Here is a 19,893-nt window from a genome sequence, read left to right on the forward strand (position 1 = left end):
ACCAGGAGAAGTACCTGGCTCCTGCCATTGGATCAGCGCGGTGTGCCGACTGCAGTGTGCTGGCCACGGTGGCCATTGGAGGGTGAACCAACAGCAAAGGAAGACCTTTCTCTCTGTCTCTCTCTCTCACTGTCCACTCTGCCTGTCAAAAACAAAAACAAAAACAAAAAAAAACCAAACTGCTCTCCAAACACAGATTATGTAAAAGTTTGCTGATGACATCAGAACCATGAAAGAAAACAATTAATAGCTATTTTGGGGGCAGGTGTTAACTACTGCTCTTAACTACTAAAGATGCACACATTCCATATCAGAGTTGGATATCTGGCTCTGGTTCTAAATTTCAGCTTTCCTACTCTTGCAGACACCCAAAGGCAGCAGGTGATGGCTCAATGAACTAATTAACTGGGTCCTAGCCACTCATGTGGAAGACCTGGATTGAATTCTCAGCTCCCAGCTTTGGTCCACAATGGTTCTGTCCAATACAGGCATTTGGAGAGTAAGACTAGAACACTTGCTTGCTCCCACTCTCAAATAAAAATTTAAAAAATAGTAAGTCATCTTACTTTTGTTGGAGGAAAAGTGTGATGATACTACTTTTGTAAAGTACTTGTAATCTTCTGGTTACAAATCTCTTTCCATTTCTTGCCTGGTGGACACTAAGCCCTAGCTTCCTCCTTTAAAATCTCTCAAGAGTCAAGAGCCTGTCTGAAAGATCGTCCCACTGTTGCTGCTGATAGCCTTGACTGGCTCTTCTTGAAAGCTCTGTTTTCAAAGCCGTGGTTTCCACATGATCATTTGACTATGATATGATAACTGCTTTCTAATTGGAATCCCTACACTAGGGCTTCCTCTCTCCAGTTCACGGATTACAGAGAAAATTATATCCTCTCTCTAAATCAGAAGTGTCTCCCAAATCACTCCTTCCGCATGCTAGTGCAGCACTGTTGCCACCGCACTACCATGATCACAACAGGTCAGTCTTCTCCACCCTGCTGGCTGGAGTCACATATTCTCACCCTCCTGTGATCTATTTCATGTGCTCTAACACACACCTGACAGGTACTCCACAGCTGTCTGCTCAATGATAAGAAGCAAAGATGTTTTAAATCATAAATGCCCTACAGAGATAAGGTACTAATAGCTACATGGATCTGGGTAGTTGCTTAGTTTCTCCAACTGTGATCTCCATAAATCATTAGATTTTTGCTTGAAATAAATTTCCATAGTACCAAGTAACCTTATTTGTTCTTCCTCTAATAGTAATAAGAATAACTAACCTTCGAATTAAGGAAATAAAATTTAGAATTTTTAACATTGATCCAGATCTAAAACTGAATTCTCATAACCAATTCTCTTAGCGAATTATCCTTCCTCCCTCAGGGATAATTTCATTTTCTAGTTCCCAGACTACAACTCCATCCCCCAATCATATGACTGTAAACACACAGAGATGCACTGTTTGGTATTTATATCAGTTCTATGAACTCTGCTGGTGTTCAATGAATATTAATTGAATTCATCTTTTACTTGAATGTCAGAAGCATTAGCTGGTCATAATCTCTTTGCACAAATAATAAAGTCAAAGAGCAATATAAGATGTTATGGATTACTAATCTAGTTTAAGACAGATAAAAATGTGAAAAGTTAATGGATGTTATGTTCTTCATTACCATTTCTGACTGAGTGTGAACATTCAGCCTGGAGTACACTCTGGCTACAATGAAATCTGCCAAGTCTAATTCTTCACTGGTGACTACTGAGGCATCATCATAAACAGGAATGGAATTAAAGTAGAAATAACTCTGATTAAAGAAGGCTGCTTCCAATAGATTCTGTACTGCTCTCCTTAATGGCAAAACCCTTAAAGTCTTTTAAATCTTCATATTGCTCCACAAACTCTTTATTTTCCACTTAACAAACCTTTTAAGGGAGGGTATTGGGCACAGATGTTAAGACTCTATTTGGGGTCGGCACCATGGCTCACTTGGCTAATCCTCCACCTGTGGCGCTGGTACCTCGGGTTCTAGTCCCAGTTGGGGCGCCGGGTACTAATCCCGGTTGCTCCTCTTCCAGTCCAGTTCTCTGCTGTGGCCAGGGAGGGCAGTGGAGGATGGCCCAAGTGCTTAGGCCCCTGCACCTGCATGGGACACCAGGAGGAGGCACCTGGCTCCTGGCTTCGGATCGGCGCAGCGCCAGCCATGGCGGCCATTAGGGGAGTGAACCAACGAAAGGAATACCTTTATCTCTGTCTCTCTTTCAAAAAAAAAAAAGATTCTATTTGGGACATGGGCTGTCCGTCTGCTTCCAAAATTCCAGATTCCTTCTAATGAGCACCCTGGAAGGCAGCCAGTGATGGCTCAAGAAGTTGAGTCCCTGCTATCCACATGGGAAACTGAGCTTGAATTCCAGGATCCCTGGCCCAACCCCAGCTGTTGCCAGGATATAAGTAGTGAATAGCAAATAGAAGATCTCTGTCTCTCTTGTCTCTTTCTCTCTGCTTTTCAAACGAGAAATAAAAATTTCTTTGAAAATTACACTTGATATAAAAAAATTAAGGTCCACCCTTAGTAAAAATAGTATTTGGAAGTCTTCCGTATTAAAATCACATGACTTGATTCATGAAATAAACCTCACGTACCTTACTTTGTATCCAGCTGAAGTATATTAAAGTTTTCAAGCTTTAGTTATTTTCAAATTTTTCATTTTCTTGACAGTTTCTTTTGACAGTTATTTGGAGCTGTTACCCTCTTTTAATTTTTCTTATTGCTATATAGGTAATATTCAGGCTAATGCTAAATGACATGGCCTTAAAAGATGATCTTAACGGTGTTGCTCTGTTTGTTCCTCCTTTACCAAAGCCCTACTATGCTACCTTTCTGCTGTACAAGGAGAGTGACAGTCTTCCATCCACGAGTTCACTTCACAGATGGCTGCAATGGCAAGGGATGAGCAGGCCAAAGCCAGGAGCCAGGAGCTTCCTCCAGGTCTCCTGTGTGGGTAGCAAGGACCTAAACACTGCGGCTATCTTCCACTGCTTTCCCAAGCCATCAGCAGCGAGCTAGATGGAACATGGAGCAGCTGGGACATGAACCAGTGCCCATGTGGGATGCTGGCATCACAGGCCATGGCATTACCTGCAATACTCCAATGCCTGCCCCTATCTGGGTACTTCTTAATGGCAAAGCCTATCGCCATTGTAAAGGTTGAATACAGAGGTCCCCCTTTATCCAGTTTCATTTTCCATGGTTGTAGTAGCTTATAGTCAACCATGTTCTGAAAAGATTAAATGGAAAATTAAAGAAATAAACAATTTCAAACTTTTAAATAACCCTTATTACAGTATCATTATAACTGTTCAGTTTTATCATTAGCTACTGTTAATTTCTTACTATGCCTAATTGATAAACAATTTTATCATAAGTATGATGCACATAAATAAAAAAACAAGATGGTATAGGGGGATCTGGTACCATCTAAGGTTTAAGCATCCACTGGAGGGTCTTGAGACATAGCACCATCAGATACAGCAGGACTACTGTTCATTTTCCTGACACTCTTGCAGCAAGAGTGAAGTCATGCGATCTAATTCTGATCACAGGCACCCTGGGAATTCTCTTGAGGAGTTTTTTGGAGAAAAATTTCCCTTTCTGAGAAACTGATGAAGGAAAAACCACCCTTTGGATATGGTCCTATAAGAATGGGAAGCTAAGAGCCGCCCCAACCATACATTTGTTGCCATGAGGGCACAATTCTACAGATCCCAGTCAGTGCCATGATGACATGGGAAGAAGCAAAGAGGAACTTGTCTCCCTGACCTCAGTGTTCCAACAACTGCAAGTCCCAAACACTGTGCCTCCAAATTCCTCACTGAGAATTAAATATCCTTGTGGCTCAGCCATTTTTAGGCCAGAAGTAGCCTCATTTATGATGCATTTTCACTTCTTTAAACATCTAGGTTTTCTTTTTTGGTTTTTATTAAGATTTATTTATTTATTTGAAAGGCACTGAGATTGAGAGAGAGAGAGGAGGAGAGAATAAATGACTATTTTATATCTGCTGATAATACAGGATACTGGTGTCCCATGCAGCAGCTTAACCCACTGCACCCAAATGCCTGCCCTAATTATTTTCTTTTTGCTACCCAGTCCATCAGCACAATGTTAAGCAGTTCTATGCTGTTTCAGCACTACCAAGAAGCTGTTCCTTCCTATTCCCTTGAAAGTTTTGCAGTGGAGCCCCCTTCTCCATCACTTCTGGTGCCAGTTCTCCAACTATCCTAGCATGGACTCAGGACCACTGGCAAGGATCTGCCCATTGCCAGTTCTCTTATACCAATATATTCTTGTTTTGTATTTCCTTTTCCACACAGGTATGATTACACCAAAATGAAAACAATTCCTAAGATGTGCTTTTTGAAAAGGTTATGACAGCTCATCAAACAGTCTTCTGAGCAGAAGCAAAGCATGCCATTACCAGGTTTTTTAAATCATGTCTGGAAAACCGAACAGACTAAAAAATGCCCTTGGACCCTCTTCTACCCTTCATATCTTCCCCAGAAAAGGGGAATGTGCTCGTAACTACATAAACATTCTCCATATCTAGTGGATTACATAGCTCATAGGACTCTAGTGGCTTTCTAGGCCCACTGCTGCTTAGCTAAGTCTGGCATTCTTTTACTCAGCTCATTCCCAAATTTGTTTCATTTTACAGCATATGAACTTTGAGAAATGTTTAGAAACTTGTCTGTAGAAATTTGCTGCTTTAAAGGTAAAGAGAATACTTTCTGTGGGTGTTTTATCCTTGGGTTAATGTCTACCCAGAAAACCTTTCTTGAAACAAAATATTTAAAGGGTAATGTATTATTATTAATATATTAAACAGGAGTATATGTTGCTAATAAAGAAATGCATTATATACTGATAAATACATTTCACCAGCATTGTCTTGCCCATTTTGGTAAGCTAAAGACTTTATAAATGAAGAAACTAAAATTTGCAAACTTTCTCACAAACTTTCCCCAAATTATGTATTCCTTTGATCATTTCAATTAAGAAATAACTGAGGGAATCTCTAACTATTTCTCTCTACAGTATTTTAAATAATTTCAGGTTTCAAGTTAAATTTGTAAAACGGTTAGAGCACTTGGCTTCTCAGGCACACTTGGCAGTCTGTCTCAGACCTGGCACACAACTCTGGGCCAATGCCTCCTTGCAAGGAAAAGGCTGCCCTGCAGTGTGCATGCAGCACACAGATGGCCACAAAGCAGAAGCCCTGCAGGAATCATTCCTGGGAAATTGAAGTGAAACCTCTGAAGTCAAGTTTAACACCAGCAATCTGTGTTTCCTTTCAATCCTTAGGCATAAAGCATGTGCTCACACCTGAAGATTTAATTTTCAGAGGAAGTCTCCCCCAACCTTATCCCCAAAAGACCACTGAATGGAAATATTAGTCTGGGAAATAGACACCAACCAACTGTTAAGCAGTCCATCAGTTTTTATCAGTATCAAAACTAACAATCAGCAAGGAACAGATGCAGGTTGTGACCATGGGCCATACAAGGCCCACAAAATCATTTGGTCTGGCTCTGCCAAGGCAACCATAGGCAGGACTCAAAACTCAATAAATCTACAGTAGGCTGATTTTTAAGTTGATAACTTTGTATGGTCTGTGAATCATGTTATAAATATCCAAATGGCAGTATTATTCACAGCCCTAAAATAGCTACCTAGATAAGCACACTTGAAGACCACTCCAACAAACACACTAGAAGCTGGTTTTAATTCTCTTTACATAGGAGGTACATATTCAAATTTAGATGTGACTGAGTGAAGTCTGGTGCCCTCAGAGATTGTTAGGTATGGCACTTTAGTCAAGAGGGGACCATAGACCTCAGTAATATATAAGACTAAAAATAGGTAATAACCAAGTATATCACACTACTTTTGGTATGAGAGAGTAAAGCACTAAAATAAATAATTTCAATAGGTTTCAAACATCAAGTAAAAGCTAAATATGCAGCAGCTCTTGCATGTAAGAAGAGGAACATAAAGCAGGGGTCAGCAAACCTCAGCCCACACTTGTTTTTAAGTTTTGTGGAACATAGCCACACTGACTCACATAATTGTTATGGCTGTGTGCATTCAATACTGGGAGTTGAGTAGTTCCAGCAGAGACCATATGGCTTGCAAAGTGAAACATTTTATATTTGTCTCTTTTCAGAAAAAAATGTATTATTGTGACCTTTGGATGGGCAGTAAGTAGGTCAGGAAAGGTGAACTTAAGAATAGATGTGTAATTTGTGTTACCAGGATGGAAAAAAAAAAAAAAAAAAAAGACCATGGGCTCACCAACATTCATTTAAAGAGAATATCAGAATTCTAAAAAATGATATTAAGGCACCTTCTTGCAAATCCCCACAGTGTTTTCATTTGTAGTTATAAACCAGAGCCCCATTTTGGGACAGTGGCATGCTCCAGGTAATTATCTGGGGCCTGCTGTAGCTACTAACAGCTAATCTTGAGCTGAAAATGATCTTTGACTTCTGTAGTGTCCTGGACTTACATGAACTCATTAAATCTCATGCTTAATACAGCTTTAAAAAAAAGTTTGAAAATTTTTTAGAAGAGTTTAGGAAACTGCTCAAACGCTACCAGCAAGACATCCCTCTTTGTCAGCCCATGTCTCCAACCTCCCCCACCTCTGGAACACTTCTGTATGACCTAAAATCCACTAAGTCATCTGCAAAATCTCCTATATATCCTTAACACCTCAAAACATTTACTTCACCTTCTTGCCCTAAATGAACCTTGGTTCTCCTCTGTAGACACTGTTTCCTGAAACTCTCCAACTGTCTAAATAAATGTTAGCTGTTGAACCTCTGAGATTTTGAAGTTGTTTGCTATGTGGCATAGGCAGCAATGGTTGACTATTACAGAACACACACCAGATAAGGAGGGCTGCATACTCAAACCCTAAAATCTCTTGTATGACTTTGAGACAGGGTGGGATAGAAGTCAAGGAACCATTTATAAGAACTTGAAAAATGGATACACAGCATGTGTTGGTGGTGAAATGGTTGATAAACAGTGCCGTGCAATAATCTAGAATGCAAAAGACACACCAAATGAGGCAGCAGAGCTGTCCTACATGAACCACAGACCTGAGAGTAAGAGAAATAAATATTCATTGTTGTAAGCTGTTCAGATCTGGGAGTTACTCATTATGTAGCATTATTGCAGCAGTATCTGTGTGTCTGAAATGACCATCATCTAATTTGGTCACTAGATTCCCACCCTCTTATGGATATTTGAGGACATTCCTACAGCAAATTTTCCATCCTGAATTATCATATTTGCCTGTTCAGTAGTTCATTCCTAAAGTAAACACCTTATAATGTTACCCTTTAAAAAATCCTTTCCTGCCTCATTTTCCCATAGTTTAGATTCCATTTCTCTTTATAGCAAAACTCCCCTAAACAGCTGTATATATTTACTCTATTCTTCCAATTCTTTCTTGAACCCACATCAATCATGTTCCACTTCTACCATCCCAAAGTTACTCTTGTCACTTCTGCAGCTAAATCCAATCATTAATCCACAATCTTCATATTTGATCAGTCAGAAGCATCTGACACAACTGTTTACTGTGCTCTCTCTGAAACTCTTTCTTTCTCACTTTGTGTTAATGTTCCCAAGAATTTGGTGAATCTCCTTCTGAACAGATCATATATGCTCCTGAAGAACGAAAGCACGACCACATGACAATGCAACCAATGACATGAGTAGAAATGAGACACAACTTCAAAAACACAACCAAACATGACATGTGATTTGCCATTTTCTCTGTCATAATGTCACTGTTCGAAATCAGGGACCAGCACATTATGGCCCATGGCCAAATTTGGCCATCTTTTTGGTAAATGAAGTTTTATAGGAACACAATGCCAATTCATTTATGTATTATCTATGTCTAAGCAGTTTTGACGGAGACTTTATGGCCCACAAAGCATAAAGTATTTACTTTCTGCTCCTTTATAGAAAAAGTTTACTCTTATTCTAGAGTCTGCTTTGTCAGTCTGGGTTCATTAGTGGAGATGACACAGAGCATGGTGTTCACGACCACAGCATAACCTAGCATATTTTGACTGATGCAGAAATTAATCTAACTTAGCTTACAAGATAGAGACCACATGGTACTGGTTTTCCTCCTACTTCACCATTCACTCCATTCTGTTTACCAATTTAGCCACCCCCACTTCCAACCATTTATTTCCCTGACCTTTAAATATCTCAGTGTCACAGGACAGCACTTGAACCTCTTCTCTTCTGTTTATATTCACTCCTTCTGTGAACTCATCCAACTTCATAACTGTGCACAAAATTATGTGCTGATGACTTCCAAATTTACATTCCCAGAGCAGACCTCTCCCCAGACTCATAATTCATATAAATGCCTAATTAAGATCTTTTATTAAAATTAGACTTTTTTGGTCTGAAAAGCATTTCAAACTGAATATGACCCAAACAAAATTCTTGATTTTCCATTTAGACTTCCTGCAGACTTTCCTGTTAAAGTAAATGGAAAATTCACCTTCCTGATTGCTCAGGCTAAAAATACTTTGTGGCATCCTTAATTCTCCCTTTCCCTCATTTCTCACATTCAACTGGTCAGCACATTCTGTTGGTTCTATCTTCAATGTAAATCTGCAGTCTGACTACATCTTAAACTCCAATGCCACCAGCTAGTCTGTCATCAATCTCGTTCCCCTGTATTATGGCAATGGTTCCTTTGCTGCTTGTTCTGCTTCCAGCCTTGCCTGCTTACAATCTATTCTAGGCATAGAAACCACAATACTCCTTTCAATACCAAAGCTAAAGTCTTAACTTCCTTACAAATCCCTCCAATCTGTTTCCAAGTTACTCAGAGTAAAAGGCAAATCCCTTAGACCAGCCTGCCCCCATTCCTCATCTCTTCCTTCTGATTCCTCTGCCATCACTCTCTTCCAGACCATTCCACTCTAACTGCACTGTCACCCTTGCTGGTCTCTGGACTTCAAGTAGGCTGCCTCCGATAAGCTTAAGCTTTGTACTTGTTCTACTTTTAAGGCAGCTGCACACATACCCAGATATTCATTCCTCAGGTCTTTGTTCCAATGACACCTCCCTCTCCACCCTATTAAAAATTACAACTACTCATTTTGTTTGCTTTTATCTGTGGTACTTACTACATACGACCTACAACATATTTTCCTTAACTTTTTTCACTATTTCCCCAGAAAGAATGAAAGCTCTCAGGAGACAAAGACTGTTACCATCTTCTTTCAGAGCTGTCTCCCCAGTGCCTAAAATGGCACCTAGACACATACAGTAGATGACAAAATATCTGATGAATTAATGAATAGATCTGTAGGAGCATAATCAGAGCTAGTTTATATTTTACATTTCTGAATTACAAATTAATTAATAAAAACACAGACTGTAAAAAAATTATGCAATGAAGACAAAGAAACAAAGTTTAAGATATTTTCTTATTTTGGCAATAAGTCTATTCTATCATTTAACCACAAATGCAACAAAATATAGAAATTACGTGAACTCGAATTCAACATAATTGTATTTAGAGCCCCTGGACTGAAGCTCTGTTTCTACAATTAGTTATTTTTTATATGTCTAATTCACTACATTCATCATAAAAGAATTTTATCTCTAGAGAGTAATACATCTATGATATACAAGATTCCTAAAGTATGAATAAAATATTTAACTCTAATTCTTAAAATAAAAAATTTACTTAATAAGAACTGAGATCAGTTTTTTTGAAAAGTAGCATATGTAGCTCACTTTTACCCTTCAACTAACAGCCATTCATTTTTGTCCCTTTAGCTGTCACTCTGTCTCCAAAGAAAAAAATACCATAGCACTCCAAGACCCAGATCACACCTAAAATAACCTTTTATCAAACCAACTCTTTGGGAAGGAGGAAAAAATGTAAAAAATGAACTGATAATATTTGTTGATAAACACAGAATAAGCACACTTTGTATAAAGCCTATTTAGTCACCATGCCAGATAACATAGAAAAGTACATCAAAAGTCTATGGGAGACCGGTGCCGCGGCTCACTAGGCTAATCCTCCACCTTGCAGCGCCGACACACCTGGTTCTAGTCCCGGTCGGGGTGCCAGATTCTGTCCCGATTGCCCCTCTTCCAGGCCAGCTCTCTGCTGTGGCCAGGGAGTACAGTGGAGGATGGCCCAAGTCCTTGGGCCCTGCACCTGCATGGGAGACCAGGAGAAGCACCTGGCTCCTGGCTTTGGATCAGCGCAGTGCGCCGGCAGCAACGCGCTGCCGGAGCGGCCTTTGGGGGGTGAACCAACGGCAAAGGAAGACCTTTCGCTCTGTCTCTCTCTCTCTCTCACTGTCCACTCTGCCTGTCAAAAAAAAAAAAAAAAAAGTCTATGGGAAAATGTAATCAAAAGATTGGTCCATTGAGTGAAGCTGCTGCCTGCAACACTGGCATCCCATGGGGGACTGGTTCATGCCACTTCTAATCCAGCACCCTGCTGATGTACCTGGGAAAGCAGTGGAAGACGGCCCAAGCACTTGGGCTCCTGCCATGCACTTAGGAAGACCTCAATGACCCAGCTCTGGCCACTGTGGCCATTTGAAAATGAACTAGTAGATGGAAGATCTCTTTTTCTCTGTTTGTCTCACCTTCTCTCTAACTGTGCCTTTCAGATAAATAAATCTTTTTTTTTTTTTTTTGACAAGCAGAGTGTACAGTGAGAGAGAGAGACAGAGAGAAAGGTCTTCCTTTGCCGTTGGTTCACCCTCCAATGGCCGCTGCGGCCAGCACACTGCGCTGATCCGAAGCCAGGAGCTAGGTGCTTCTCCTGGTCTCCCATGCAGGTGCATGGCCCAAGCACTTGGGCCATCCTTCACTACACTCCCGGGCCACAGCAGAGAGCTGGACTGGAAGAGGAGCATCTGGGACAGAATCTGGTGCCCTGACCAGGACTAGAACCCTGTGTGCCGGCACCGCTTGGTGGAGGATTAGCCTATTCAACTGCAGTGCCAGCCCAGATAAATAAATCTTATCTATATGGAGTAAGTATTTGTACAGCAGTTAAAACATCTGCTTCCCATATTAGAGTGCCTAGAACTGATTCTCATCTGCTTCCTATCCCAAGTTCCTGCAATCTACAGACTATGGGAAGATACAGTGATAGCTAAAGTGAACAGGTCCTTGTCACCCATATGGGAAACTTGGATTGAGTTCCCAACTCCTGGCTCTGACCCTGCCCAGCCCTCCAGTACTGAGCATTTAAGGAGTGAACCAGCAGATGGAAGCGCTCTATCACTCAAGTAAATAAATGCCCATCAACGGTAGACTGGATAAAGAAATTATGGGATATGTACTCTTTAGAATACTATACCACAGTAAGAAACAACGAAATCTAGTCATTTGCAACAAAATGGAGGAATCTGGAACACATCATGCTGAGTGAAATAAGCCAGTCCCAAAGGGACAAATACCATATGTTCTCCCTGATCGGTGACAACTGACTGAACACCAAAAAGGAAACCTCCTGAAGTGAAACGGACACTATGGGAAATGGTGACTTGATCAGCATAGCCCTGACTGTTAATGAACAACTTAATACATTATCCCTCTTAGTAGTTTTTTTGTCTGTTCTACTTAATATGACTGGTTTAATTCTGTAATTAATACACAGTTATTCTTAAGTGTTGAAAATTAACTGAAATGTGATCCCTGTTAAACATAAGAGTGGGAATAAGAGAGGGAAGAGATGTAAATTTGGGACATGCTCAAGCTGACTTGCCCCAAATGATAGAGTTAAAAACATACCAGGGGATTCCAATTCAATCCCATCAAGGTGGCATGTACCAATGCCATCTCACTATTCCAAGTGATCAATTTCAGTTCACAATTGATCATAATGAAAGGACTAAGAGTCAAAGGGAGCACATAAACAAGTCTAGTACCTGCTAACACTAACCGATGGAATAAATAAAGGGGAGAGTGATCCAACATGGGAAGTGAGATACTCAGCAGACTCATAGAATGGCAGATGTCCTAAATAGCACTCTGGCCTCAGAATCAGCCCTAAAGGCATTCGGATCTGGCTGAAAAGCCCATGAGAGTATTTCAGGCATGGAAAGCCAAGACACTCTGGCAAAAGATCTCTGCGAGTGAGATCCCAGTGGAAAGAACAGGTCTTCAAAGAAGGAGGTACCTTTCTCTGAAGGGAGGAGAGAACCTCCACTTTGACTATGACCTTGTCTAAACAAGATAAGAATCGGAGAACTCAGAGGGCTTCCATAGCCTTGGAAACTCATGACTGGAGCATAGGGAGACTACTGATGCCATAGACAGGAGTGTCAATTGGTAAAGTCAACAACAGGAGTCACTGTGCACTTACTCCTCATGTAGGATCTCTGTCCTTAATGTGCTGTACATTGAGATTTAATGCTATAACGAGTACTCAAACAATATATTTCACTTTGTGTTTCTATGGGGGTGCAAACTGTTGAAATCTTTACTTAATGTATACTAAACTGATCCTCTGTAAAAAAAAAAAAAAAAAAAAGAAAAGAAATTATCAACTCCCAACTTGACTATCACTGGGATTAAACATGACAATAGGTCTGATCTGATTTCATCATCATTTAAAAAAAAAATCATCTATTATTTTTCACTTTATGTTTCTGTGTGGGAGCAAACTGTTGAAATCCTTACTTAATGTATACTAAGCTGATCTTCTGTATATTAAGATAATCGAAAATGAATCTTGATGTGAATGGAAGGGGAGAGGGAGTGGGAAAGGGGAGGGTAGTGGGTGGGAGGGACGGTATGTGGGGGAAGTCATTGTAATCCATAAATCGTACTTTGGAAATTTATATTCATTAAATAAAAGTTAAAAAAAAAAGATTTTCGCACAAAAAATTTTGAAATCTGTAATTTTTTCATAATAGATATTTTCCATTAACTTTCTGAAGATATTTTATATGCATGGATTTCAAAATTTTTTGTACCAAAATAAACATCTTTTAATTCCATTTTCCAGAAAGTTTTTGAAACTCCCTCATGTTTCTATCAGCCATGAGAACAAACAGGACATTAACTTAAAATGAATACTTTTTATTTTCATTGGGTATATAGATAGGAATTTAGCCACTAGATCTGGGTATAAAAGGTATTATTTCAGTTAACTCAAAGTACATTTTAAACCAACACACTTTATAATAAGGCTTCTTCAGAATTCTTTTGCTAAGGGGGAAAATCCTCTACAAAACCAGAGAGAAAGGTGTGTGTAGAGTGGAGGGCAAACCTCTGGTTTTTATTTCAAATGTTGAAATGTCACATCTACCAAGTCTTTGAAGATTACTTTAATATCTCCTTTTCCCCCAAGGAACTCATTATCTGTATTTCAGTGAAGAAGTACTGAAAGACATTGTCTTCCTCATTAAAGATTTCCTTTTCGTGAGAACCCAGTAAGCCAATCAAACCACTTTCAAATTCAGTTAACAGGTATCTTTTGGCATACTGAAGATAAAGCCATCATATTCAAGAAAAGGTTTCAAGTGTTGGATGACACTAATGATGACTTTTATTATTTATTACTTACCCAGTCCTAAAAGATCAACAGTGGGTTCTGCAGCTTTTTTAGGGCTGGTACTTTTTTTAGGCTCCAATTGTTGATCTTCTTTCTTCTGCAGCTTTAAAGTAAATGATCAGACTTATTAATTTTTCTTAAATAAATCAAACAGGTTATCTTAAGCTCAACTGCACATGTTTTTGATGAAGGTAGTATATGTAATGAAGCATAGCAAACATAGTATAATGAAGCCCAGAGCATTTATTACTACATAAAGAACAAGTAAACATGGTTCTCAAACTTGATGATGATCCTTCTATATCAGTACCCTAAAACAGAGAGTATACACATTTGACTCTTAATTGTTCTCTATGATTACCTCCTTCATGTGAAATTAAACTTCCTGAACAAATGCATTTTCTATTGTTTCCTAGTTTTATCAACCTGCTAGTTGAGGCTGAGGAAGGCTTGGAGTTTTCCCATGTATACTGTTCTGCCATTAGCAATACTACTGCTGGCAAGACACCACTGTAGCAGGAAAAGCTGAACACAATGCTATTTGATATTCAGAACAAGCCCATACTATTACTTTTTTTTTTTTTTTTTTAATTTTTTGACAGGCGGAGTGGACAGTGAGAGAGAGAGAAAGGTCTTCCTCTTGCCGTTGGTTCAGCCTCCAATGGCCGCCGCGGCCGGTGCACCGCGCTGATCTGAAGTCCAGAGCCAGATGCTTTTCCTGGTCTCCCATGGGGTGCAGGGCCCAAGCACTTGGGCCATCCTCCACTGCACTCCCGGGCCACAGCAGAGAGCTGGCCTGAAAGGGGGCCAACCAGGACAGAATCCAGCGCCCTGACCAGGACTAGAACCGTGTGCCGGCGCCACAGGTGGAGGATTAGCCTAGTGAGCCGTGGCGCCGGCCCATACTATTACTTTTGAAATATGTTATTTTCATTTTTAGGAGCTGAAGTCACAATTACACATTCCAAACTCTCATAAAAAATCTTAAGGATGAAAAGATCTAAATCTACAAGAATCTGAACTCTTAACACCTACTTATCTTAAACTAAGAAAATACAACGTTCATTTACTCATTTCTCATACCAGTCTTCTAAAATCATTTCTTCTGTAATTACCTAAAGAATAAATTATTTAGAAGGTCAAATTTTGTTAGTTATCACAGATGTGTAATTTCTTTCTTTCTTTTTTTTTTTTTTTTTGGACAGGCAGAGTGGACAGTGAGAGAGAGAGACAAAGAGAAAGGTCTTCCTTTTGCCGTTGGTTCACCCTCCAATGGCCGCCGTACCATACTGATCTGATGGCAGGAGCCAGGTACTTATCCTGGTCTCCCATGGGGTGCAGGGCCACAGCAGAGAGCTGGCCTGCAAGAGGAGCATCTGGGACAGAATCTGGTGCCCTGACCAGGACTAGAACCCTGTGTGCCGGCACCGCTTGGTGGAGGATTAGCCTAGTGAGCCGCGGCGCCGCCACAGATGTGTAATTTCTAAGAACAGTATCTACCTTACTCATTTTTTACACTGTTATCACCTTCAGAATTCAAACTGTTTTTATCCAGTAGCCTAACCATTACTGATTTCAATTTTTTAATAACCATTCTCAAACACAGAAACATCAGCTTATAAACTATACACAATCTATTCCATGCTCCTTTACTTTTCATCCTTCAATGAATAAGATTTGTCTTGTTTATTAGCAAGAAGATTTCAAAATAATTTCAAAGAAAGCATCGCTTGTAGTAATAAAGTCAGAGATTCTTTTCATCTTATTACTCTTTCTTGGTATAACATTTAAATGAATTTTATTAGATAGAATAAAGCAAGAAATAAAACCTGTGATGGACTTGCTCATTTGTTTTTACCTTCTGTGGTCTAAGAATCTGGAACCTCTTCACTTTTTTTTAAAGATATATTTATTTCTTTGAAAGGTAGAGTTATGGAGAGAAAGAGACAGACAAGAGAGATCCTCCATCTGTTGGTTCACTTCCCAAATGGCCACAACAGCCAGGGGTGGCCCAGGCTAAAGTCAGGAGCCTGGAGCTTCATCCAGGTCTCTCATAGTTAATGCTTGGAACTATACACTTGGGCCATTTTCAGCTGCTTTCTCAGGCCATTAGCAGGGAGCTGGATTGGAAGAGGAACAGCCAGAAATCAAACCACCAGACATATGAGACGCTGGCATTGTAGTCGATGGGTTAACCTTCTATACCACAACACAGACCTCAGATTTTGTTTTTTTAAATCCAAATTCAAATTCTGGTTTATAAGGCATTTTGCCACCAAATTAAAATTAACTATTATTATATTTATTTGAAAGGGAGAAAAACACATACTCCAGTTCACTTCCCAAATGCCTGTGACATCCAAGGATAGGTGAGGTCAAAGTCAGGAGCCAGGTACTCACTCTAGGTACTCATTCACTACCATGTGGGGGCATGCTCTATTGTCTCGCTTGCCTTTGTAAGGTGTGTGGAGAGAGAGAATCTCTGCCATCTCTGCTGCCTCCTGGCGTATGCATTAACAGGATGCTAGAAGCAGGAGCAGAGCCCAGACCTGAATCCAGGCACTTCAATATGCGATGTAGGTGTCCCAACTAGTGTCTTAAACACTATGTCAAATGCTTGTCCCTAAAGAGAATTTTTTTTGCACACCTGCACATACACATGAGCATAAAACTAAATCATGATGAAAACAGTAATTCTTAACAGAGTGACTGGCTTAGAATTATTAAAGACAGTTGCTCCTTTGTTTCTACAATGGTTCAAATTATGAATGAAGAACATTTATGCCCTAAACCTTACTACTCTAGAGTTGTCTATTCTAGATGGATTTAAACAATTCGTACATGAATTATCCTTACAGTTGGCATCTAACAGCTTCTCTCAAAATCAAAAAGGCAAAAGGGTGGATCACTTTAAAAGCTATCATGTTTCTCTCCATCCTTAACTCCTTACTGAGGTCGTAACTTGAACACATTGATGTCAGGCAAAGGTCATTTTTTGAGACTACTTTTCTATGTTTTCACAATAATCAAAATACTACTTATACACATTAATGAGGGCTACGGGAGGGGGTTCCAAGATGGCGGAACAGGGAAGGCGCTCACTGATAGTCCAGGAAAAGATAGTTTAATAAAAGTGAAGATAGTGAAGTCTCAGGGAAGAGTTATGGAAAAAAATGCAGAGGGAACTCTTCCGGAATTAGAGGGACACGGTGGATCTACAAGGAGGACACGGGCACCCACGGCTCAGGAGCCCAGCTACTGAGAATCTTCTCCTGCGCAACAGCGCTAGAAACAGCACTGAAAACCACAGCAGCCCAAGACACTGGCGGAAAAGCGGCTGGAAGAGCCTACAGGGAACAAGGCTTAAAGCCCCGTGGAGGAAAGTACACCAGCCTAACTAGAGGAGACAAACAAATAAAAGGGATGGTACGGACACGATTCTCTCTCTCCACACACCTTACAAAGGCAAGCGAGACAATACAGCAGGCACCATTTTGGACATACTTAACAGCTGCACTAGCTCGGGGCTGCACCCATTCTCATCCAAACATAAAAACCTGACTCTGATAGGGAGTAATAACAGGAGATAAGACCTAGTGAATGTGTGGAGCTTATGAACCAGGACTATGGGAAAAAAAAGTTCAGGGTGTGTGGAAGAACTCACGGTGTGGCTGAGACGTGAGTAGTATCGGTGGGAGACACCACAAACTCGGTAGCCTTGGCTACCTAGTGAGAGACATTGCAGGGGAATCTGAGATTACACTGAGGACTGCACAGATCCTTTGTGTGGTCCTTGAGACAGAGCAGATGAATATTATACACACTGGGGCTAGAACTCAGGCACTGATTGCCAACAAGGAGAAAAGCTCAGCTGAGCGGAATTACTTCCCTACTGAATAAAAAAAAGGGGGGGGGGGGTTTCCATGCCAAACCTGTGTGTGTCACCTTTGGCACACCCTTAACCCTGAAGGACTTAATAGAGCTCTCTGGTCACACCCACCACAAGCCTCTAGAGATTCACCAAAAGCAGACAGTACACTTAATCTAGAGTCATAGTATAAGGAGAAAAGCTACCACGGCGAGAAAAAAAAAAAGGAAGAATAAACCAAAGAAGATCCCTACAATGCCAAGCAACAAATGCAAGAACCGAGGAGACAAGAACAAGGAAGACAAAAATCCTCAATAAAATTCTGGCCAATAGAATGCAACAACACATCAGAAAGATCATCCACCCAGACCAAGTGGGATTCATCCCTGGTATGCAGGGATGGTTCAATGTTCGCAAATCAATCAATGTGACACCATATTAACAAACTGCAGAAGAAAAACCATATGATTATCTCAATAGTTGCAGAGAAAGCATTTGAAAAATACAACACCCTTTCATGATGAAAACTTCAAGCAAACTAGGTATAGAAGGAACATTCCTCAATACAATCAAAGCAATCTATGAAAAACCCATGGCCAGCATCCTACTGAATGGGGAGAAGTTGGAAGCATTTCCACTGAGATCTGGTACCAGACAGGGATGCCCACTCTCACCACTGCTATTCAATATAGTTCTGGAAGTTTTAGCCAGAGCCATTAGGCAAGAAAAAGAAATTAAAGGGATACAAATTGGGAAGGAAGAACTCAAACTATCCCTCTTTGCAGATGATATGATTCTGTATTTAGGGGACCCAAAGAACTCTACTAAGAGACTATTGGAACTCATAGAAGAGTCTGGCAAAGTAGCAGGATATAAAATCAATGCACAAAAATCAACAGCCTCTGTACACACAGGCAATTCCACGGCTGAGGAAGAACTTCTAAGATCAATCCCATTCACAATAGCTACAAAAACAATCAAATACCTTGGAATAAACTTAACCAAGGACGTTAAAGATCTCTACGATGAAAATTACAAAACCTTAAAGAAAGAAATAGAAGAGGAACCAAAAAAATGGAAAAATTTTCCATGCTCATGGATTGGAAGAATCAATATCATCAAAGTGTCCATTCCCAAAAGCAATTTATAGATTCAATGCAATAACAATCAAAATACCAAAGACATTCTTCTCAGACCTGGAAAAAATGATGCTGAAATTCATATGGAGACACAGGAGACCTCGAATAGCTAAAGCAATCTTGTACAACAAAAACAAAGCCGGAGGCATCACAATACCAGATTTCAAGACATACTACAGGGCAGTTGAAATCAAAACAGCATGGTACTGGTACAGAAACAGATGGATAGGCCAATGGAACAGAATAGAAACACCAGAAATAAATCCAAACATCTACAGCCAACTTCTATTTGATCAAGGATCTAAAGCCAATTCCTGGAGCAAGGACATTCTATTCAACACATGGTGCTGGGAAAACTGGATTTCCATGTGCAGAAGAATGAAGCAAGACCTCTACCTTACACCTTACACAAAAATCCACTCAACATGGATTAAAGACATAAATTCACGACCAAACACCATCAAAGTATTAGAGAACATCAGAGAAACCCTGCAAGATATAGGCACAGGCAAAGACTTCTTGGAAAAGACCCCAGAAGCACAGGCAGTCAAAGCCAAAATTAACAACTGGGATTACATCAAATTGAGAAGTTTCTGTATTCCAGAAGAAACAGTCAGGAAGTGAAGAGACAACCGACAGAATGGGAAAAAATATTTGCAAACTATGCAACTGATAAAGGATTAATAACCAGAATCTACAAAGAGATCAAGAAACTCCACAACAACAAAACCAACAACTCACTTAAGAGATGGGCCAAGGACCTCAACAGACATTTTTCCAAAGAGGAAATCCAAATGGCCAACAGACACATGAAAAAATGTTCAGGATCACTAGCCATCAGGGATATGCAAATCAAAACCACAGGTGAGGCTTCACCTCACCCCGGTTAGAATGGCTCACATACAGAAATCTACCAACAACAGATGCTGGCGAGGATGTGGGGAAAAAGGGACACTAACCCACTGTTGGTGGGAATGCAAACTGGTAAAGTCACAATGGAAGTCAGTTTGGAGAAGCCTCAGAAACCTGAATATAACTCTACCATTCAACCCAAACATCCTTGGAATTTACCCAAAGGAAATTAAATTGGCAAATAAAAGAGTTGTCTGTACCTCAATGTTTATTGCAGCTCAATTCACAATAGCTAAGACATGGAATCAACCTAAATGCCCATCAACAGTAGACTGGATAAAGAAATTATGGGGTATGTACTCTATACAGCAGTAAAAAAACAATGAAATCTGGTCA

The 19,893-nt window shown here is 40.1% G+C and overlaps 1 protein-coding gene across 8 annotated transcripts in view; it reads right to left on the bottom strand.

Annotated features, from left to right (window-relative positions):
- The window catches only part of SMAP1 (small ArfGAP 1), a 187,920-nt gene that overhangs the window by 18,676 nt on the left and 149,351 nt on the right, over positions 1-19,893 (bottom strand). For all 8 annotated transcript variants that reach the window (XM_089333044.1, XM_089333045.1, XM_070073896.2 and 5 more), the window contains one exon: positions 13,651-13,741. In XM_089333044.1, coding sequence (XP_089189170.1) covers positions 13,651-13,741 — 91 coding nt within the window. The remainder of the gene's footprint in view (positions 1-13,650; positions 13,742-19,893) is intronic.

The sequence above is a fragment of the Oryctolagus cuniculus genome, chromosome 5 (genome assembly GCF_051225735.1).
Source record: "Oryctolagus cuniculus isolate XC-2025 breed Fujian yellow rabbit chromosome 5, ASM5122573v1, whole genome shotgun sequence".
Lineage (NCBI taxonomy): Eukaryota > Metazoa > Chordata > Mammalia > Lagomorpha > Leporidae > Oryctolagus > Oryctolagus cuniculus.